The sequence below is a fragment of the Sturnira hondurensis genome, unplaced genomic scaffold, assembly GCF_014824575.4.
Source record: "Sturnira hondurensis isolate 20B ecotype Veracruz unplaced genomic scaffold, ASM1482457v3 Scaffold0013063, whole genome shotgun sequence".
Taxonomy (NCBI): Eukaryota; Metazoa; Chordata; class Mammalia; order Chiroptera; family Phyllostomidae; genus Sturnira; species Sturnira hondurensis.
The window spans coordinates 2,944,845-2,969,179 of NW_028085694.1; the positions used below are offsets into that span (position 1 = coordinate 2,944,845).

The window sequence follows — 24,335 nt, forward strand, 5'->3', positions numbered from 1 at the left end:
TCCAACAGGGAAGCACCGGCCCCCTCGGCAGAGAAGGTATAACAGGCCCGGCAGGTAGAACAGTAAGTTTGTCACCAACACAGGTCTTTTTGTCTCTAATCTTATTTCTACAGCAATTCACGAAGGACTGCCCTGAAAAGCAAAGGGCAAGACAGATGTACGTTTTCATCTGGGAGGTGATTCCTAAAAATGTAGAAATCACGTGTAATTAGGAAAGCATGTACAGTGAGGTAGGCATTAAAACTGAAATTGATGAAGGAAAATGGAACTGGAGTTGGGAAGAGAGGTTGAGCATCATAAGCATAATGATGATCACTAAAGGAATAAAAGAGTCAGTGTTCTGAGGGAAAGAGCATAGCAAAAGAAGAGCAGACAGCTGACTTTTGAGTCTTTGGAAGTGCCTGCTCTAAAGGAAAAAAAAAAACAAACCAACAGTTGGTGGGAATTAGAAAACCAGAAAAGTACAAGGTTAAGCCACATGAGTTTCAAGAAAGTAGGTAATAGCAATCTCAGAGAATAAGTTGCAGTAGAAGATAGAGTACAGATAAAATCTTTAATAGTAGCTTTTCTCAAATTCTTACAACAAACTTGATGTAGATATTTTTCGTGCTTAAGACATAAGGAAAGAGATGAGTTTTATCAGTTATGTTGTCATTCAGGGGGATATAGCTAGTGAATTACATAGCTGATATTTCTTATTTCAAGGCCAGTGCTCTTTCCTCTGGGGAGGAAGCTGTGACAGTATGTGCCAGTGCCTTACGAAATTTAGCAATGAAATAAGATAAAAACGAGACAGTGTTTGGGGGGGTCTTGAAAGAATTTTACTGTACTAATAGTAAAAGATGTAAGAGCAAGCGCACAGTAGAGAGAGACAAATTGAGATTTGGAGAAGAAACATTCGTCCTCTGCAGGGAACCAATATTTTCAAGTATTTGAGAGTGTTAGACAAAGAGTTTTCAAATAGGAAGTGGGACGCCCTATTTTATACTTACAGTATTAAGTATAGCTATTCTCTCTGCTAAAGTTAGAGGAATCCACCACCAAATTTACTGGATTTTTAAGTTTAAAATGTTAAATGCATAGGTTGATGTTTTTCTAGACTTTCAGCATTTACCACTCAGCTCTATAATCTAAATCAGAGGTTATAAGTGAGAGAATTCTCGTATTTCAGCGGGTGGTTCTTCAGCAAACTTGGGAATACATAGTCTTCTGATTACAGAATGATTTAGTCCTCTGACAAAAATATGAAATATTCATTGGTTGAAGAAAACATAACGAAAAAATGGCTCAATTAAAATACCTGTTTTGTTTATAAGTGGATCCTTAGGGCCCTTATAATATTCAGCATGTACATTAAAATTTTTCTATATTCTATTTTTTTCTATTCCAAAAAGAAACTTAAGAAAAATTTATTATAAAATAATAAGCATTTGAGAATGGCCAAAACATTGTAAAAGAAAATAGTGGTGGGGGATGAGAGACTTGCTTTTCTAAATAAGAAAACAATATTTTACCCTTTGCAACAGCATGGATGGAACTGGAAAGCATTATGCTGAGTGAAATAAGCCAGGTGTTGAAGGACAAATACCATATCATCTCACCTTTAACAGGAAGCTAAACATCAAAAACAGACAAGCAACAAAATATAACCAAAGACACTGAAATAGAGAACAGGCTGACAGTGACCAGAGGGAAGAGGGGAGGGAATTTCAGGGCAAGTAGGGGAGGGATTTAGAGGAACATATATAAAGGATACATGGACAACAACTGAGAAGGGTGGAAATGGAAGGGAGGGGTAGCACAGGGGGGTGGGATGGGATGGGAGTCATAGAAAACTGTACTTGAAAAATAATTAAATAAATTTAAAAAATAATAAAGTCACTGTAAAGTCATTGTATAGTCATTGCAAATATATGGTAGTACGAAGAAATGAACAAATTGATCAGAGTAATAGCCTAGGGCCCAGAGTTAGATCTCAGAATAGGAATGTAATTATAACAAAAATGGTACATCAGTTGGGAGAGTTTTGGCTGCAAGTAATAAGAACCCTGAATCAANGGGGGGAGGAAGGGGGGGTGGGATGAGGTGGGAGTCATAGAAAACTGTACTTGAAAAATAATTAAATAAATTTAAAAAAATAATAAAGTCACTGTAAAGTCATTGTATAGTCATTGCAACTATATGGTAGTACAAAGAAATGAACAAATTGATCAGAGTAATAGCCTAGGGCCCAGAGTTAGATCTCAGAATAGGAATGTAATTATAACAAAAATGGTACATCAGTTGGGAGAGTTTTGGCTGCAAGTAATAAGAACCCTGAATCAAACTGCTTTATCAGTAAGGAAATGTGTGTCACGTTATGAAGAGCCCTGAGGTAATAAGAACTTCTGATTTGCTTAAGTGAGTGAGTCGATCATGTTATTCAAGACCAGATTGTTTCTGTATCTCTACTCTGCCATTCTTCTGCTGGCTTCATAATTACATTTACAGCAGATGGCTACTTCTGCTTCAACTTCACAGAAGTCACGTCTAGAATAATGATCCAAAGTGAAAAGTGATCTATCTTGGGAAATATAAAGCTTTTTTCAGAAGTCTCCCATTGTATTTCTTATGTCTATTGACCAGGATTCAGCCACACACTGACTCCGACACCAGTGACAGCAATGGAGATAGATTTTCTTATAGTCCCACCACCGTCTAGGAAACTAGAACCCTATTTGACCCAAGTTTTCTAAAAATCCTAGGTGAACTTTTAAAGACTTGACTGTAAAAAAAGTGAACCAATTAAAATCTTAAGAAAATTATCTAGAAAACTAAATCATAGCTTAACGGTTGGGGAGACCTTTTATATAAAATAGGAACATTTTTATAAAACATTTATATAAAACAGGAACAGAATCATAGAAATGGAGATCACATAGGAGGTTATCAGTGGGAAGGGGGAAGGGGGGAAATAGAGGGAAAGGTACAGGGATTAATAAGCATAAATGGTAGATACAAAATAGACAAGGGGATGTTAAGAATAATGTAGGAAGTGGAGAAGCCAAAGAACTTGCATGCATGACCCATGGACATGAACTAAGGAGGCAATTGCTGGAAGGAAGAGGGGTATTGGGCAGAGGGGGGCCAAGGGGAAAAATTGGGACAACTGTAATAGTATAATCAATAAAATACACTTTAAAAAAAGGATCAAAAAATTAAAATAGGATATCAGAAAACTATAAATGAACATAAAATATATATGAATACTTGAAAAAAATAATTTTACATGGAAACAGAGTCCATAAATAAAGTCAAAATAATATAGGGATGGGTAAAAGTAGGTTTGCAGTTTGTGTGAAAATAATATAATCATTAATAAATAACAAGACAAGAATAAACTTTGTTTCACATATTCACAACTATAAACCTATTTTTTCCACCCTTGTATAAATTGGGAAAAAGTAATAAAAAGCATACAACATATAATAGACTTATGAATAAAGAGCTCTTACAAATTAGTATGAAAAAGATAGAAAACTTAGTAGACAAAGAACAAATTCAAAAGATTAATAGTTATTTGTAAAGATGCTATCCTAACTATTAGAGAAATGCAAACTAAAATGTTAAGAAGATATTACATCCAACCTTTCAGAAAAGAATGTAGGGTCCCTGGCTGGCATAGCTCAGTGGATTGAGCACGGGCCTGCGAACCAGACAGTCGCGGTTCGATTCCCAGTCAGGGCACATGCCTGGGTTGCAGGCCGGTTCCTTGCAGGCTAACTACCAGCAGGGGATGCACAAAAGGCAACCATACATTGATATTTCTCTCCCTCTCTCCTTCCCCTCTAAAGATAAATAAATAAATAAAATCTTAAAAAAAAAGAAAAGAATGTAGGAAGAATGGTACTCTCATTTATCACTGGTAGAAATGTGAATTGCAGCCTTTATGGAAAGATATCTATTAAAATACACACACACACACACATACATACATGTATATGAGGTATGTCTGGAAAAAAGTCCAACCATTGTTAATGTAATGAGAACAGTTGCATGATGTTGCAACCTGGCAGCCCAGGAGAGCAGACTGGAATGCACATATGTGAACAGTGATGACCTCACTGGGATGGTAGATGCCATTGAGTGAGCCTGTGTACTACTGCGTGGCTGTGACATTCAAAATGATTGAGTAGAACAATGAATTGGCATCAAATTTTGCATTAAGCTTGAACATTCCTCCATGGAAACTATTTGGATGATTCACAAGACTGCAGCTTTGGGAAACTGTTGATTGGCAGCTTCATCAAGACAATGGACCCACTCACGCATCACGTCTCTTGCAGAGTTTTTTGGTAGACCATCAAATCACCCAGGTGACTCAGCTCCCCATACAGCCCAGATTTGGTGCCCTGTGACTCCTGGCTTTTCCCAAAACTAAAATCACCTTTGAAAGGGAAGAGACTTCAGACCTTTGATGAGATTTAAGAAAATATGATGGGGCAGCTGATGGTGATGGGGAGAACAGTGTGAGGTTCCAAAGTGCCTACTTTGAAGGAGGCTGAGGCATCACTGTCCTGTGTCCAATGTTTCTTGTATCTTGTATCTTCAATAAATGTCTCTGTTTTTTCATATTGCATGGTTGGATACCTTCTGGACAGACCTCGTATACCCTTTGATCAAGGAGTTCCACTTAGAGGAATTTGTCCCAGAGAAATAAAAGCACTCAATATACTAAAGAAATTTTAGAGGTTTTTTTTTCACAGCACTGTTTTTATTGGCAAAAAAGGCTTAAAATCACATAAATGCTCATATGTAGACGAATCATGGAATAACTTGTGGTCTAGCCAGTTTATGGAATATAATGCAGCTGTTAAAAAATAATTAGTTTATTTAGTTTGGCTGACTTGAAGTTATTTTATGGCATGTTGTTAAGTATGAAAAATCTGATGCATAGAAGAGTATATAATATGATATCCATATTATGAACCATGATCAGTCACTCTGTACATATGTAAATATATTTGTCAATATTTGATTAGAAAATAATATAACAAGGATACTCCATATTCTTTTCCATGGTGGCCGCACCAGTCTGCATTCCCAACAACAATGCAGTAGGGTTCCCTTTTCTCCACATCCTCCCCATCACTTGTTTGTTGACTTATTGATGGTAGCCTTTCTGACAGGCATGAGATGATAGCTCATTGTGGTTTTAATTTGCATCTCTCTGATGATTAGTGATGTTGAGCATTTTTAATATGCCTATGGGCCATCTACATGTCCTCCTTGGAGAAGTGTCTATTCAGGTCCTTTGCCCATTTTTTAATCAGATTGTTTGTCTTCCTGGTGTTGAGTTGTATTAGTTCTTTTGTAAAAATGGGACTACCTTCTGGCCCATGATTCCACTTCTTGGAATATATCCTAAGAATCTTGAAACACCAATACCAAAAAAAATATTCACCCCTATGTTCATAGCAGCATTATTTACAATAGCCAAGATCCAGAAACAGCCTAAGTGCCCATCAGTAGATGAGTGGATAAAACAACTGTGGTACATTTACACAATGGAATACTATGCAAGAGTGAAAAAGAAGGAACCCTTAACCTTTTGCAATAGTGTGGATGGACCTAGAGACTATTGTGCTAAGTGAAATAAGCCAGTCAGTGAAAGACATATACCATACCATATGATCTTACTTATATTTGGAATATAACAAACAAAATAGAAACAGAAGCATAGATACATGGAACAGACTGACAGCTCTTAAAAGGGTGGAAAGGGGCACTGGATGAAGGAAGGTGAAGGGCTTAGCCAAAGAACATATATGCATGACCCATGGACATGGACAGCTATATGGGGATTGCCTGGGGGTGGAGGGCTGGGTAGAGAGGGGCAAAGTGAGAGAAAGAAGGAACAACTGTAATAACATAAACAATAAAATACAATTTAAAAACAGAAAAAACTATAACAAGATATGTACCAGCCTGTTAGCTCTGGGTTGGAGGTGGTAGAGAGTATAAAAAAATTCAGTAAAGATATCTTCAAAATCAGTTTTTAAAAGTTAACGTCCTAGTCTTAAATGGGTTTAGGGACAAGGTAGGAAATACTGAAGTAATATAAATGGTGAGTAAATAATGAGGTAGTACTTTTAGCTTATGAGATTAGCAAAGGATGATAGTACATGCACACTTCAGAAGTATGCCTTCCTGTTTGTTGTAGTGTGCATGCAATTTCAAACAACAATTCAAAATAATTTCTATCAAAATTTTTTTAAAGTACAAAGAGATTTTACAGTATTACTTATCATGAAAAATCGAAAAAGTCTAATAGGAAATTCAACATAATATTATAATACTTTATTAAATACCAGATTAGCATTATAATTACCTAGAGGAATGTGGATTAATATGGAAGAACATGCATATTATGTTGTGAACAATAAATACAGATTACAGAAAAGGTGAATAGTATTATCTCATTTTTTTACTAAAACTTGCATCTCTAATTTCCACAAGGAAGAGCACAAAAATATTAACAGTTTAAAAGCAGTAGGTCCACCCAACAGCAGAACACACATTCTCTTCAAGTGGACGTGGAACAGTCACCAAAACAGATCATATTCTGGGACATAAAACACATTTTATTAAACTTAAAGAACTGAAGTCTAAAATGTGTTCTCTGGCCATAATAGAACTAAACTAAAAATCTATAAGCTAGAAACATAATAGGAAAATTTTCAAACACTTAAAAAAATAAACCAAATATGTCTAAATAATCCATGTATCAAAGAGGATGTTTCAAAGAAAGAAAATATTTTGAACTGAATGAAAATATATATAACATATCAAAATTTGTGGGATATAGACTAGAAGGAGGGATAGAATGCAAAGATAATAAAGGAGGAAACATCCCTCAAGACCAGGTCTTCAAAGGCCGAGGAAAACAAATATCAGAAGAACTCAACCTGTAACTCCTTCCTAAATTGTTTTGTGTTGAATTGTCAATTGGCTATTTTGAATTAATTGAATAAATAGTAGCTTGTTATATCTGCCTCACGTTAAGGTGGAGCTAGGGATTTTGAAACAGATAGCATGATAAATGAAAAGACTGTTTTTGTTTTTGTTGTTGCTTTACTTAGAAAACTAGAATTTACATGAATTTACTAAACAAGTCTTGCTAGAATTAAAAAAAAAGAAAAATTATGTTTGTTTACAACCTCAGCTACAACTGATAAATAACTATTAATAACACTAACATGACTTTTTTTTTTCCTTTTAGGGACCCAGAGGTGAAAAAGGCTTTAGAGGTGAAACTGTAAGTTTAACTAAATTTGTGGTTATAGTATCACTTGTCCCTAAGCTGTAAGGTTCATGAAAGCAAGGTGTGTTTGTCATGTATCTAGTACTTGTGGAATAAAAATAAAGTTACATTTCTCAGGAAGTATATAGCAGTGAAATCCGATAAAGCCTAAACGTATTTAAGAACCTGCCTGTCACATTCTTCTCGGATCCCTGTGTGAAATGGAATATTTGCCTTATCAGGCATCAAGAGAAGAGGTGTGAGCCTTCTTTACCAGGGCTGCAAGAGCACTGCCAAGCTGCTTTAGGTACACACACACACACACACACACACACCCATTATGTCCAGTCAGAACCAAGAGGGCTGCAGAGCAGAGGCAAATCATTGGTTGTAGGCATTATATTTCAACCAGTCAGAAACAATGGTGAACGGCTGGGCAAAAAGATACACAGCTCTTTGGGGACCCACATAGCTCCTGCTGGCACTGTTTCCTACTTTTCTGAATATCAGTTCTTCTGAGTTAAAGATGTTCTGTAAAGGGGCCACTTTCCCAGAGGAGACCTATTGAGCTTTATAAAGCAGCAGCCACAAACAGGGCAGGCATGGAGTGAAATGAGGGGCTAGAAACCAAGAACAGAAGGTGCCTAAGAATAAACTTAGAGATAGCAGTTAAGTCTTGATGAAAAGGTAGTATGATTACACAGTGACCGCTGAGATTTTTGCTTTGCACTGTGGGGTATGCTTGAGCTGCAGAACAAGTTCCAGTTATATTAATTAACAGAAGAATGGAAATTTTGTGATTTCAGATAGCCTAAAAATCTCCAAAAGGCATTAAAATAGGTGTCTTTAATTTGCAAAGATATAGTCTTCGCATTTTCTCAGCAGACTTACTAGACCAGGAAGCAAGGGTGTATGCCCACAGTGAAGCCACATTCCCCAGGAGGAGAAGAGAGGGGAAGGGAAAAGGAGGGAGGCCTGGGATTAGCCCATTTCCAAGACCTGTCTGTCTCAGCAGCCTCCCTGACCCACCCTCTCCAGATGGGACGTAAGTTGCCATCAGGATAAGGAAAGCTCAAGTATCTGTGACAATGTCAAAACCATTTCATATGGAAAAAAATCCATTGGCTCTGATGAATTACAAATCCAGTGGACTATGCCGGCAATCTTACATTGCGCTGGTAGAAACACGGCATCCAAAATAAAGCAGGTAGTGGCAACAGATAGGCCACCCCCCAAAGGGAACATGGACAAAATTAAAGAACATTCAGAGGACGGCTCTCTTACATTGGTGGTGTCTGAGGCCCATGTTCCAAAAAATCCAGTTGAAATACCTGAAATATTTAGCCTTTGCCACACTGCAGCCTCATCATCCCTCTCCTAATTCTCTTTGTTCTCTCTTTACTGCCTGGCTTTTGCACTTGCTTTTTCTCATCGGTACTATTTATTCCTGTAGTACTTACTTGTCTTGAGGTTTCAGTTAAAAGATCATTTGTTCAGGGTGGTCTTGCTATTGTTTAAGTCTCACCCCGTTGCCACCTGTGGACTTAATACCTGGTACCCAGAACCAAGTGCAATGCTTGGCAACTCTTCTTCAGTTCTTTGCTTAAATGTCTACTTATCAGAGAGGATTTTCCTGATCAGTCAGTCTATAAATAGCGATACCTCTACCTGCCTGAGATTCCCTGTTTTTCCTTTACCTGTTTCCTTGCCACCTGACATGCTACATATGTATTAGGGTTTTTTGCTTATTGTATCTCCCCACAGTGCAATGTAGGCTCCATGACACAAACATTTCATCTGTTTGTTTTAACGCCATGTCCTCAACACCTAAGGCAGTGCCTGTCCTATAGTGGGTATTTGATAAATATTTAACAAATTATTAGTAAAGTAACTAGAGAAGTCTTGGGGTGTTGGGACGTGATAGTTGTCTTCAAATATTTGAAAGATTGTCTCAAGAAGAAAGAATATATGTGAGTAACTCTAGAAAGTAAAATTTAAATGGTTTATTTATTACATTGAATTTTCAGTTTTTGTGCTTAGCTCTCTGAGAGATGGTAAATTTTGTAATACTACATAATCCCCAGTCTACAAAAGAACCTGGCACATAATATTACCAAGCAGGTACTTACTGACTAAAAGGATGGAATGTTGAGGCCAATTTCCATACTCTAATAAGCTGTCATATAATAATGAACTGCTTTAAAGTAAGAGTTTTGTGAGATAGCAAGTATCTGTCAGTAGAAGCTTGTATCCCTCTGAGTTACTGGACTAGTATTCTTGTCCTGAGTAGGGAATTAGAATATGCCTTTAGAGTCTCTTTCATCTGTAAGAGTTTGTGATTCTACATAAAAAATAAATAAATAAGTGAGCCCCTTATAAAAGAAGAGCAAATGTATAGAACATAAATATCAGTTCTTTTTTAAGATTTTATTTATTTATCTTTAGAAGGGAAGGGAAGGAGAGAAGGAGAGAAATATCAATGCATGGGTGCCTCTCGTGAGTTTTCTGCTGGGAACTGGCCTGCAACCCAGGCATGTGCCCTGACTGGAAATCGAACCACGATCATGTGGTTCACAGGCCCGCGCTCAATCCACTGAGCTACACCAGCCAGGGCTAAATAACAGTTCTTTAAAGCAGAAATTAATTTTCATCAGCTCCAGTGACTCTTCTGAATCCGCCCACTTCCCTCACTCTTCATCCCTGACACTCTTGTCTAGATCACCCTGATGTCTCCCATTTTGTTTATTCCACTGTCCCCACTACAGTCCATTCTCTACTTAGCAAGCAGAGTCATACTGTAAGAGGGTAAGTCGGATTATATCACTTCTCTCCTTAAAACGTCCCTCTGTCTCCTTCTTGCACTTAGAATCTCATAGCACGTAGAGTGATATTGTGAAAACGTAAGTCAGATCACATCACTCCCCTCTTAAAACCTCCTTATGCGTCCTTGTACTTAAAATAACCTCTACGTTCTTCCCTTGCTTTCCAACGCCCGATGTGAACTAGCCCAGTTTACTTCTCCAGCCTCGTGCACCACTTTCCCTTTGCCAACTGTGATGAAAGTCTTTCTCTCTTTGGAACATGCCTTCCTTTTACCTAGAATATTCTTTCACCTCCTCTTCAGATGACTGGTTTTACCTTACTATTCAGGGGTCTGCTCAAATATCACCTTCGAGAAGCCTTTCGTGACAAGAGAAGTCTTGTTACTCCTGGTCATTCTCTCTTTTACAATACCCAGTTTTGTTCTCTTCATAGCACTTAGCAGCTAACTGTAATTATTTCCTTTCTGTCTCCTCTGCTAGAATTTAAGCTTCATGGGAACAGGGAACTTTGTCTGATACACTGGTTATCACTGTCCAGAACAGAGCCTTCTAGGTAGTAGGCATTATTTGCGAAGTGTATTGATTAATCAATGTGTATTATTCCGTAGAATTAAAAGCTAAATTTAACAAGTATTTACAATTCTAGCCAGTAAAGTAGTATTTCCTGAATTAATATAGTTGTTAGTCTTTTGCTCTGTGGGTTACCATAGTCCTCTTCATAATTAAGGCACAAACTTCCAGTATCCATTTTTCATGACTGAAAAATGGTAATTAGTGTAGACAATAAAATTAGTGCTGGATAAAAGGATTAATTGGCACATTAGTATTATTAGTTTATTCTGTTTTTATTATTGAGTATCTGGCATTAAATGTCTTTTATCCCCTCTCTTCTTTTGATTCCTTTATAGTGCAAAGGGGTTTATAAAAATAATCTTTTAATCCTAAGAGATCATCTGCAATTAACTTAATCCCAAAAATGTACAAGTAAGCCTTTCTGCCTGCATTTTACAAAAAGGTTAACATTTTTACACTTCATCCCACTTTTTCTGTAATTCTACAGGCTTTGTAAACCTTGTTTTTAAATTTTCCATGAAGCTAGTGTAAGAATTTCAGAAGCTATGCTGTTCTTACCACGTTTTATACCATCATGACTCGTTCCCTAAAAACAAAGACATTTAAATCTCATTAAGCAACACATGAAAAGAATCCCCTTTAGCGTAGGTTTGGGTTTCTTGGTTAGAAAGATTCGTTTTTTTCTACAGTTTAATATCATGAACTCTACTATTGATCTCAAGTAGGTCCTCTTCACCACTGAGAGATCTGTTTCTGTCTTGCCATATGGGAAAGACTTCCTTTCCTTTCTATTCTGTCCCCGTGTCAGGCCTGCCTGCCTATGTGCTATTTTAAAAATAAATCCCTGAGTTCATACATTTACACTAAATCAGTGATTTTCAACTGGTGTGCTGCGAGAGGCATGCTGGTGTACCACAAGAATTTTTAAAACATGCAATACCTGTTTAGTCTGGGCCACTGACCTTTTTTCCACTGGATTGCCAAATTTAAAAAAATGACAACAGCCAACGCAATAGCTGTCTGGTCTGAATGAATAAAAATTATACCTACACTTTTTGTCAGATTGGCAAAAAATATATGTTTTGGTGTGCTGCAGAATTTTAATAGAGTATGTATGACTTGAGATAAAAAAGGTTGAAAATTTCTGCTCTAAATTGAGCCAGAATTTTGTGATATTCTGAGGAAACTTCCGAATAGGTAGCATGTAGAAGTCCCTACTCACCCCTACTTCAAAACTGTTGTGCTAATGACAAACTTGAAAGGTTACAAAAATCTCCTAGTTTCTGTTAGGCTCCAAACACTTTTAGAACATGATTAATTTTTGAAGTAATTCACTGATTCCATCCTAGTTATATGACTGTCTAATAAATCTTATTTAATATTAACTAAACTCCCAGTTCAACCCTCTAAACCAGTGGTTCTCAACCTAAAGCTATTTGGTCCCACCCCACAGGAGACGTTGGAAATGTGTGGAGACGTTTTTTGGTTGTCGCAGCTGGGGAAAGGGGGCGTCGTTAGTAGAATCTAACACCAGGGGCGCTGCTGTACCTCCTGCAATGCAAGCTTCCAGACTTGTAAAGGAGAAAAGGGAAGCTCTCTGTAACTAGTGCAGCTTAAAAATTATGATGCTAAATCATGAGTGTATTTATATAAATGCAGACTCTAAATGCTCAGGTTAAGGACATGGATATGTCATTATTTTCAAAATCTGATAATAAAATATATTATTTTTGGAGGATCATCAGTAAATTCTGTAATTAACCAAAAAAGAGTCTGCTTTCAAAGTTAGTAATTTGACTATGAGAAAAAAAAATACCATGACCATTCACATCAATTTGATTCCCTTTAGGAAATTAAGATAGAAAATCATAGTTTTATTATCAACTGCTTTATATAGTATTCAGAGAGAGTGAATTAATTTTCTTTAATGGCTCACTAGTGAGAGGAATAAAAAAAGAACTAATGAATGTTATATTGTTGGAATAATACTTTGTTGTACGTGGCTGACCGCCCCATTCTGTGCAGTCATTTCACCAGGGTTGCCCTGCCCTGTCTGCTTTGCAGCGTCTCTTTCGAGCGTATTGCTCAGTAAAATCAGCAGTAGAAGTAGTCTTCTTTCTATGATACATTTCCCTTTCAAAGATCAAAGAGAGGATATGTATTTTGTACTAAATCATCAAGATTTTTGAAAGTGTCAGAAATATGCTAAGTAGGGTGAAATGTCAACTGTTTGTTTTTACCCTGTTGATCCCGAATGGAGAAGCATACATAGCCAAATCTACTCTGAGCCTCTATATACGAAAATAACTTTTCTGTAACTTACCATGCAGCTTCTGAGGTACATGTTTTAGACAATTCTCTGCTGTAGATTATAATCATATATTATGCAAATTAAGAAATGTCCATCAGGCATGGTCTTGGAGTACTCTATCCTTTTTACATTACTATGTGTTGTTTGTTCTAGTTGTCACAATGCGTTTAGAATCAACAGCTTTGGCAATAAAACATGCTTAATATATGTGAAGCATAGCATCAAATTATTCAAAACTAAGTGGAAGATAAATTTTGCTTTTCCACTTTTCAACCATAACATTCAGTTGGCCTTACAAATCAAATTTTGAGTAGACATTCTTTTTTAGATTTTATTGAGGTAACATTGGTTAATAACATTATATAAATTTCAAGTATACAATATTATAACTCAATACCTTTATACACTACTGTGTGATCATCCCCAAAAATCTAATTTACATCTGTTACCATATATTTGACCCCCTGTACCCATTTTGCCCTCCTCTCTCCCCATTCTCTTCTGGTAACCACCATTGTGTTGTAATTGCTATTGTATTATTTTGGAAAATCTCAATACAACTTTTCACATTTTACTATACATATATAACTATTCTAATTTCTAAATTATTACTAGCTAATTTTAATATTCTTTATTCATTCAGTAACAGTTTTTGAACACCTACTGTGTATTAGGCACTATTCTTGTTCCAGAAAAGGAAGATGACTAACTCATTTTCAAGGGTCCCTAGGGATTTTCCAGTGTATGGGGGAATGCAGAAGTGGTTAGTTGAGCAAGAGGGAGGTGGTGTGGGGGTGGGCAAGGGTAGGCATAATTTTTAAAAAGTATTGGAAGAGGAATGGGAGTTAAACAGATAGAAAATGTAAGAAAATATTCTGAGTGAGGACACAGCACATGCAAGAGAATCCGTGTGAAAAGCTTGGAAACCTCAGGGATCTGTAAGTAGTCAGTTATGGTAGAGTGTCAATGTGTTGAGGGAGCTGGTGGAAGTGGGACCCAGATTTTGAAGAGAGGCAGAGGTGTACATTATCTTAAAACATACTTTTGTATCCAGTTGACTTGAATTTTTATCCTAGTTGCCCCTTATTTGTGGTTATTTAACTACTCTCTTTTCTTGACTGTAAGTGGAAAGTGAGCACAAAACTTAGCATTCAGTGAATTACTGATAAATAAGCACACAACTTGGAATATAGTGAGTTCTCAGCAAATGGTAGCTATCACTATTAAGAAGTTCATACTCTGTTATCTAAGCAATAAAGAGCCACTGAATGATTTTAACTAAATAATCAAAGAATTAGATTTCCATTTTATAAGTAGAATATAGTTAGCCTAGTAGAGAGACTATGGAAAGCAGGGAGTCAGATTGCAAGCCCAGGCAAATCATGATGTCTTAGCTAGGGCAGCTTTGACAAATTGCTATCAACCGGATGGCTTCAGCCACATACATTTCTCACAGTTTTGGAGTCTGGGAGGTTCTGAATCGAGGTGCCATCAGATTTGATGTCTGATGAGGGTCCTCTCCCTGGCTTTCAGAAGGCCACCTTCTTGCTATATCCTTACATGGTGGGGGGAGAGAGATCATCTCTCTCATGTGTCTTCTTATAAGACCACTACCATTCATTAGGGCTCCACGTAATCTAATTTCCTCACACAGGTCCCACCTCCAAATACCATCACTTTGGGGATTAGGGCTTCAGTGTATGAATCTGGGGGAAACAGACATTCAATTGACAACACATGATTAACATAAAACTAAGACAGTTGCTATAAGAATGGATATGCAGTATTTTGGAGAGATTTGGAGGCGAAATTAACAGTAGTTGATAACCAAATTATAGGTGGATGTTGAAGAAAAAAGAAACATCTAAGAACACTGAAGTCTTCATTTGACAATTAGGTGAGTGGTAGAAACAACAGGAAAACCACAGTTAGACAGTGTTAACATTTTTAAATGTTATATTTATAATGGTTTATTAAAGTGAATAAATTTAGTTTGTAACATTAATAATACATGAAAACAAATATCAAGCTTGTTCCTGAATATGGGTGAAAACTCAATGCAAGAGCATAGAACTTCGAAAAACTGAAACAACTTTGTATCTTAAGACTTGCCTCACACAAAAAGGCAGTGACGGAGGTTGGATCTTTGTTGCCTTGTTTACACCATGGAAAAGCATAACGTTTACATGCTGTGCTGTGTCTCCATTTCTCCTAGGGTCCCCAAGGGCCAAGGGGTCAACCAGGGCCTCCAGTGAGTTTATTTGTATTTATATCTGTTTATCATTGATGCTTACATGTTTACCTCACTTCAGATATCTATTAAATAAAAACTTTTAAAATTTGTTATGTTATAGGGTCCACCTGGAGCACCAGGCCCAAGAGTAAGTTTTTCTTGCTTTATTTATCTCAGTATATCATGCTGACTTTTTAAACCTTCCATTAACTCCCTAGGTGCCTCGCTTGCCTACCTCTGTTCTTCTTGCTAATCTAGTGTAGAACCTTCCCAGCTGTAATAACTTCAAGTCCAAGCCCCACATTTCTTGTGTGTGAAATGGAAATGGTTTTAAATAAGAAGTTAACTGCCTCCATTTCTTCATATTTGTGGGTCCTAGTTCTTCATTTTTAAGTGTCCTTTTTTGCCAACCAGAATTATCCGCTTTCTAAGTTTTACATGAAGCTTTCTTAGTTGCTGGTCGCTATAGAAGCCCTCAGACTTTTTAGGTATTTGCTCTTTATCTGTTGCAACCCAAAGCTTGGTGCCCTTAAGGCAGTGCTTCCGTTGCTGCCTTATCAGCTGTTCTCGGGGCCTCCAGTGTTCCAAGCTCAGTTTCCCTTATACTTTGGATCCATTTTATCTTCCTCACCCAAGCCCCACCCAATTCTACAGCATCCTGGTGAAATATAATGGTTCTCGGTTACATTTTGGGCATAAATGAGGTTCACTGTTGGCTTCACTGTCCCAAACAAAGGCCAGTCTGGTGCCCTCCAAGCCTTACTTATTTCCACAAGCTGCTGTAGTGTCATTTGGATCTTGGAGAGTTCTGGTTGGTGGATCACTGTGGCCTACTCTCAGAAGGTCAGGAACTCTTCATGCTTCTCAATTTTTCATCGGGATAGGGAATAACTTTCAAGCAAAGTGCCAAAAGGAAGATTGTCTCCTTGGAAATGGGAGATCAATTCATCTATGATTTTTAAAAATCACTTCCCCTTTCTGTCCACCTGACTAATGGGGATTGAAACCTTCCCTGGAGCAAACATCAGTACAAATGTTTCTTTTTAAATCATTACGTTGCTTTCAACCTCTCTGTTCTTCTTTCTTCCCTGGGTCCCCACAAGACATGGGTCACTGATACCCTCATCAGTTGTCTCTCCACCTCATGACTTTGATACAGCTATCATAGCTGCCTTCCTAAGAAAGAACCAGTTCTAAAAGATCATACATTATTAGCAAATTAGAGGTGTTCAGTGAAAATTTTCACATGAAAGTAACCAAACTTTGGGGGAAAATATTCCTGTCTTACCTGGAAAATGTTTGTATGTGTTCCTATACAGCTGAAATGAAGTGGGACACATGGGAGGTATTTTGCTCTGAACACAATGTGAATAAAAACATACACTTCGAGAAATTATTAGGAGGATTAAATGAGAAAATATATGTGCTTGCCAAGTTATAGTTGCTCAAGAAATACTGGTTTTGTTGTTTCCTTCTCTTTCTCTCCTTTCCGTCTTCCTTTCCTTGGCGCACATGACACCTGGCTTCCTTACATTGTCCTTGAGGTGCTTGCAGAGTGTGTTGCAGGGAAGGCGCCATGCAGTGTTAAGAAAAGACCTAAACAACCAACCAAACAAACAAGCAAAATATGACCAAAGACACTGAAATACAGAACAGGCTGTCAGGGACCAGAGAGGAGAGTGGAGAGAATCATAGGGGAAAAGGGGAAGGATTCACAGGAACAAGTATAAAGGACACATGGACAATAACTAAGGTGGGAGGGGAAGGGGAGGGAAGTGGGGAGCCCTGAAGGGGAGGTGTGGGTAAGGTTGGGAATATAAGACAGAAAACTGTACTTGCACAATAATTAAATATATCTAAATTTTTTTAAAAGACTTCTAGAGCAAAAAGTTTAAATGACAGACAGAACATACCTACATGGTATTTCTAAACTCAACTTATGGTCACATCTTCTGTGAAATTCTTCTTAATTTTGACTCCTTATCACACTGCCAGCGAGAACTGATCGTTTTCCTTTCTCCATTCATACTCATTTATTTTCATGCCAGTTTTCTCTACTAGGTCATGAACTTTCTGAAGGTAGGGACTATTTTTTTGTAATTTTCCATTCAAGCTTCTAATAAGTGCTTATTGAATGAATAAATAACTATCTAAATGCAAAAAAAAAAAAAAAGCAAGCTACATCTCTTAGAAAATTTCAGTGGGAATCTTCCAAACTAGAAAACTTCGCTTAGAGGGAAATTAAAGATAGAAGTTGTCTTAATAATTATTTAGCAATTAGTTCAGACTATTATATGACTTATTGGTGGATCATGAGACCAATTTAATGATACTATTTAGCATGTTTTAATGAAATAGAATAGGAAAAATATGAGGAGTGACTGGTTTTTTTTACAGTTGATAAGAATGTGCTGAAATTAAATACTGGCAATTTTTGCTTAGCATAGTGACTCTACCAAAAGCAACTGAATTGGATACTTTAAAATTGTTGAAATGACGTATCATATATTAAAACTAAAGTAGCATATAACAGATTGAATAAAGAAGCAAATAAGGGACATTATTTGAGACGTTAAAGAGATGTACCAAGGGTAAAACAGTACCATTCTTATCACATTATTTTTGTTTTGGAAAATTCAATTAACTAGAGGAGAGGGGAGAGGGAAATAACATGGGAAAGAAGGGAAACAGTAGTAAATGAATATGTAAAAAGGACCCATGGACAAAGCTAAAGGAGGGTAGGATTAAGGGTGGGAGGTGGGGGTGGGTAGGACAGGGGGAAGTGGTGGTGGGAAAATGGAGACAACTCTATTCGAACATGAATAAAAGAAAAATGTTAAAATAATTTATGTTCACATAATAGAGTTATTGTCTTAATCAATATAAATCATTTTAAAATTTATTAATAATTTCTACTATGTTAAATATTAAAAGTTATAACTTAGATAAATGAAAGTTGTTTGCAGTCCTTAATAATTTTTAAAAGTGCAAAAGGATTCTAATTGTGCAAAGTCTGAGACTACTCCTCTAGGTTTTGTAAGATTAAAAGCCCTATTCGCAAAACAACTGGAAAATATGAAGGTGACTATTGTTAGTACTTAATTCAGTTGCCCATGTTTAGTGCCAATATTTTTGTGTGACTCGTGTCCAAAATCTCCCCATTCACATAGGCATGGGGGTCAGAATTATTTAACCTGCACAGAACCTTTTAGGCTAACACTTTCTGCGTCTTGTACAGGCTGTGCTGGTCTGTCTAAAGGCCTGTGTGCAAGGCTATTACCTCTGCCTGGAAAGCCCTCCTACCCCTTCTTGTAATAATTCGTATTTGTTCTTTATGTCTCAGCTCAGATGTCACAGCCTCAAGGAAGCCTTCCCTGATCTATCCCTTCCAAACCTCTTATATCTTCCAGAGTTGGTTCAGATTCCTCCTTTCTCTCAGAGGTTCATGTGTTTTTCTTTAATGGCACAAATCACAATTTGTTATTATCTATTTTTGAGTTGATTGGTTAATACCTTTCTCTGTTTAAACTTCAGCTCCACAGGAAGTGCTTCTTGTTTGCTTACCATCCTATCCTCAACTTGTATCATGGTATATATATATATCATACACACACACACACACACACACACAGAGAATGAGTCAATTATTTTCCAGTATGAAAACCACATGCTGAGGCAAGGTAAAGTCCATTTTATTGATTGTGCCATCATTTTAAATAGTTTTTCAAATGACCAACCATGAGCTCTGAAAGATCTGGTGAAAACAGTTTCTACTATATAGACCTCTAAGTAAAAAGATTATTAGCAATACAATTATTGTGAAAGAAATTAGATGGATTGCTTGACCTGCTTACACAGATGCACTTTCTCAGCTTTCTCCCAACACATGCTTCTTAGTTTCCAAGTTTTCTTGTTAAAAAACTAAAATACAGAAATACTTTTACTAATGGTTATATGAGTCTTTTCTCTAAAAATATCTCTTATTAAATGCAGGAGGAGATTGGATTTATACTGTATTATTTCTTTTGGGACTAATGGTACATTTTCCAACTTCAGAAATTGTTTTTAAGACCGCAGAAGTATCAGATTAAACTAATGTGACTACCTCAAGACAGTAGTATTTTATTCTATTTTCTTTCCAAGAATGTAACTTAAAAATTATTACAGTTATTTATCCTCCACTTTACAATTTATTAACTAAGGGGCTCATATTTCATTCTTCTTCCATTTGAGTAACTTTTGGTGTGTTTTCACGGAGCAGAGACAAATTGTTTTTCATTTGAGGGCTCTAGACTTTGGTCCTGTTTTAATTAGGAAACTTTTGAAATTCGGATGAAGGCAGCATATTGTCCTTTCAGATAGGTGGCAATATGTGCAAGATCTGTCCAACCATAAGAGGCACCAGCCGCTTTCAGATAATAAGTCTAGTATACTCTTAACAGCAGAGCTTTCAGAATTTATAGCCTTTGCTTCGGAGCACTCAGTGTTGATCTTATGGCTGATCTCAAATGGTTTTGTTTTACACAGAAACAAATGGATATCAATGCTGCTATTCAAGCCTTGATTGAATCACATGCTGCCCTACAGATGGAGGTAATCTATCTGGTTTTATTTACATTGGCAGTCTCAATATACAAATTAAGCAGAAATTTTCTTTGGAGGCCAAACTGCAGCTTTATCTCAAATATTATATTTAAAACAGATTTAAAAGAATGAAACCATTTTAAGGACAAAATAAATGATTTTAATAAACAGAAATATATACACAAGATACTTTAAGGAATGCATTTAAAACAAAAATGTCATATTGTTAAAAGGATTCCTTAATAAGGAATTTGGTGCTGTAGAAGAAAATAATTAAATGAAGCTGTCCATTTCTTAAAATGAGACCTAGCATCACTACTTATTTTTCCTATTTAGACTAACTATTCAGTGTATGACTTTTAAAAACATTATGAAGTAGCCATAGTAATTATTAAGTTTTATGCCACTTTGAAAACTAGACTCTTAAGAGTGAATTTAATGTTTCAGAATCAAAACTGATCAGATTTACACATACACTTATATGTGCATATCAGCTGCTTTTCACAGCCTGCTCCCCAGTCATTGCGCACAATAGGAATACATTCTTTTCTGCCTTGATCCCTGTTGATCATTAGAGTTACCTATCATTGATGGCTACTCTATGCATTTTGCTAATATGATTTTTATGATGACTTGGCAGAGCTACCAGAACACTGAAGTGACTTTAATTGACTACAGTGCAGAGATATTTAAAACCCTGAACTACCTTAGCAATCTACTGCACAGCATCAAGAACCCTCTTGGCACACGAGATAACCCAGCACGAATCTGCAAAGATTTGCTTAACTGTGAACACAAAGTATCCGATGGTAAGTTCCTGGTTTCATCTAACTCTGATGTATAATTTCATTTCATCGTTTCAGTGTGTTTGAGATTTGCAGTATATTCATTCCAAATAGTAATTATTTTGATAAATATAATTTATCAAAGTCATTTTAATGTCCATTTTAAGAACCAAAGACTCTTTGTGGGAGACATGCTTCTGATGTCAAACTATCTTTTCCTAGAAGTTTACGTTACAAAGGTCTTCTACTACCCATCTTTATTGATCCCTAAGTTCCCCCACCCCTTGCTATATTACTTGCTTATACTTTTTTCTTGAGCTGTATCATATTCATATTAAAAATAAAATAGGAAGGGAGGGCTTTGGGGTTGACTGGACCACCTGTCAAAGCTACCAAATTTGGCAATATAAAGAAAGATATCATAGACCTCCCTCCACTATACCTCCTAAAATTATACTTTTTGCACAAAGTTGAATTTAAAACTTCATTTCATTATCAGTAATTATGAAAATGGAGTGGTTTGTTACACTTGGAATTTTCTCATCTTCAAAGTGCATCCTAATACTCATTAACTTGAGGCACAAAAGCAAATTTAGAGCCCTGGCTGGTGTGACTCAGTGGCTTGAGCACCAGGCTGTGAACCAAAGGATCACAGATTTGATTCCCAGTCAGGGCATGTGCCTGGGTTGCAGGACAGGTCCCCAGCTGGGGACATGTCAGAGGCAAGCACACATTGATGTTTCTCTCCCTCTCTTCCTCTTTTTTGTCTCTGTCTAAAAATAAAATAAATAAAATATTAAAAATAAGTAAGTAAATTTAGAGTAGAACCATCAAGAAAAAGTTTTAAAAGGAGTGGAGTAATCATCATTATCTGATGATAAGTAGGGAAAAATCTGTGTGCTACAGTATGTCATTTAATTTTAATTTTTTTGGTCAGCTGAACAATCAACATTAATAGTTATCATTTTTGCTAAAAACTAGTCCCAACACAATGGCACATAAACTAATTTGAAAAAAACTGTTATATCATTCAGTGGGGTAAATAGTACTCCATATTTTATTCTATGAATACATACCTACCATGTACATATACACACATTCTTGTCAAAAAAATCTACTTCCATTCTGAAGCTACAATGAAAATATTAATTTTATTATAAATAAAATGCTTACCTTCTATACAAATTTTATGTTCTATATTACCATGAGAACTAAAATAACATTTATAGTTACAGCTACCCATAGTAATACTAATTCTTTCACATATTTGAGGGCATAAAAATGCAATTCTGTGAGCTTTGCACAGTGGCAGTATCATAGCCAATGAGGTTTATCCAAGGTGCGATTATTGCCAATTGAAAAATGCAATTCTATGGACTTGAAATGAACAAAGACATTGTAAGACACACAGATCAATGAAATATAATTCAAGGTCTGCCTACTAGGAGAAATAGCTCGTTGGTGTGGATTGCACAGTATAAGAAAAGTCTTTATGTCCAAAAGTACTTTTATTACTAGACGGTGGTAAGTGCTATAGAGAAACACAGAACAGCAGGGAAGAGAGATATGATAGAAAGTGGAATGGGGTGAAGTTTTGAAGAGAGTAGTTAGATAAGGCATCTCTGAGAAAGTGATATTTGAGCAATGCCAAAGGAGCCATAGGGACAAGCTACAGGAAATCTGGCAAAAAACGTTTCTGGGCAGGAAGAACAAATGCAGAAGTCCTGGGCCTGAGAGTGTAATTAGCATGCTCTACCATTAGGAAGAAGGCTGGAGTGACTGGAAGAGGGTGCATAATGGGGAGAATCGTAGGAGATGGAGTCAGAAGGACATTAAGCCGCCAGATTATGTAGACTGCTCAAGGGACTCCAGCTCCTGCTTTGAATAAGACAAGAAGCTATTGGATGTTTTTGAGCAAGGAATAACATGACTTGACTTAGATTTTTCAAATATTTCTGTGGCCAGTACACTGCAGACATAGTCAAGACAAGGGCAGAAGCAGCCACTGAGGAAGCTACTGAAACGGTCCAGGTAAAAGATGGTGCTGGGTGGGATTAGAATTAGTAGCAGGGAAAGTGATAAGAAATGGTCAAATCTTTGGATATACTTTAAGTAGAGCCAGCAGTTTTTATGGATAATTTGCATGTGGGTTGTTAAACTAAAAATAAAAGACCCAAATGAAAGGCAACAGACATTTGTGTATTTGAGATCCAAAAGAATAGCGATTCAAAAGCACTGATTCAGGCTGAAACCCAAATAGTGTTCCACTTAAGGAGTGAAGACAAAGGGTTTTTATAAGAAAGGAAAGGGGAACAAATACATGGAAATGGGAATGAATTTCTGTTGGTGTTAATAAGTCAAGGAAGGAATCTCTATAGGTGCAAATAAGGTAAATTATTCTTAGCTCTACAGGGTGGTGCTACTTCTAAAGAATGTCTTTAGATTATCTTTTTCAGTTTGGTCATCATAATTCTGCTTTCCTATTAGCTTTGTAAAGAGTTTTTGGAAAACAGTGCTAATTCAGCCCAATTCAAAGGTTATTTTGCCCAGTTTAAACCTAAAAAGTAGGTAAATTTTTAAAAAGAGAAGTCTAAATACTTTGCCGTAGTGTTCTCCAGTGTTTAGAGACCTGGGAGAAAAGGGGGAACTGACAAAGAAAACTAAGGTGAGTGCAGACTGATGAAAACGGTTTGCCTGTGGAGGAAGGAATCAACTGGGCTCATGTCGGGAGAGGTGAAGACTGAGAAAGGCTACTGGATTTAACAATGTGAGGGTCTTTGATGATTTTCATGAGAGTGCTTTAGCAGAATGGTAGGAGTTAAAACCTCATTAGATTTTGAGATAAAACAGTGGGGCCAGAGAATTTGTACTCCCGGTAATGAAGCAGGTAGCTCAAGTTGCCTGGCTAATAACCCCAGTCTAACCATGAGCAAATTCATATAAACCCAACTGAGAAGCATCCTACCAAATACCCAAATAGTGCTCTTCAAAAGTGTCAAAATCATGGAAAACCATAAAAGAGCAAGAAACTGTCACATATTGGAAAGGACTAAGGAAACATGGATATGGAAAAGAAAAAAACATTAGTGGAAAACTGGTAAAATTTTATTAGAGTCTTCAGTTTATTTAAAAGTAGTCTTAAGGTCAACTTCTTAGTTTTGACAAATGTATCCTGGCTTCATAACATGGGAATTTTAGTGGAAGAGGGACAAGGGGGTATGAGGGAAAGTTCTGTGTTATTTTGGCAATATTTATGTGATTCTGAAATATTTTAAAATAAAATGTTTAACACAAAACAAAAGTAAAAATAAAATCATAACATAATTTTGTAACAAAAAAAGTTGCCTGGCTAATTTTATTTTTTAAAAATTAATTGAAAGGCATTAAATAACTCACAAAGTAGTAAAGAATTTTCAAGCCAAATTTTAAAAATTTTAAACAAATTTTATTAAATTTATTGGGGTGACATTCATTAATACAATTATATGGGTTTCAAGTGTACAATTCTATGATACATCACCTGTATATTGCCTTGTGTGCCCACCACCCAAAGTCAGCTCTCCTTCTGTCACCATCTGTTTGACCCCCTTTACAACCTCCCACCCCTCCACCTCCCTTTCTCTCTGGTAATCACCATACTGTTTTCTGTGTTTATGAGTTTTTGTTTGTTTGTCTGTGTGGTTTGTTCATTTGTTGCTTTCAATTTTATATCCCATATGTGAGTTAAAGCATATGGTTCTTATTT

At 36.5% G+C, this 24,335-nt stretch overlaps 1 protein-coding gene and 1 pseudogene across 1 annotated transcript in view; both read left to right on the forward strand.

Moving 5' to 3' along the window:
- The window catches only part of COL24A1 (collagen type XXIV alpha 1 chain), a 337,900-nt gene that overhangs the window by 302,683 nt on the left and 10,882 nt on the right, over nt 1-24,335 (forward strand). Inside the window, exons 52-57 of the mRNA XM_037060934.1 lie at nt 9-62; nt 7,262-7,297; nt 15,204-15,239; nt 15,343-15,369; nt 19,749-19,814; nt 20,446-20,614. Of these exons, the coding sequence (XP_036916829.1) occupies nt 9-62; nt 7,262-7,297; nt 15,204-15,239; nt 15,343-15,369; nt 19,749-19,814; nt 20,446-20,614 (388 nt within the window). The remainder of the gene's footprint in view (nt 1-8; nt 63-7,261; nt 7,298-15,203; nt 15,240-15,342; nt 15,370-19,748; nt 19,815-20,445; nt 20,615-24,335) is intronic.
- Nucleotides 21,885-22,055, forward strand: LOC118997383 (uncharacterized; annotated as a pseudogene).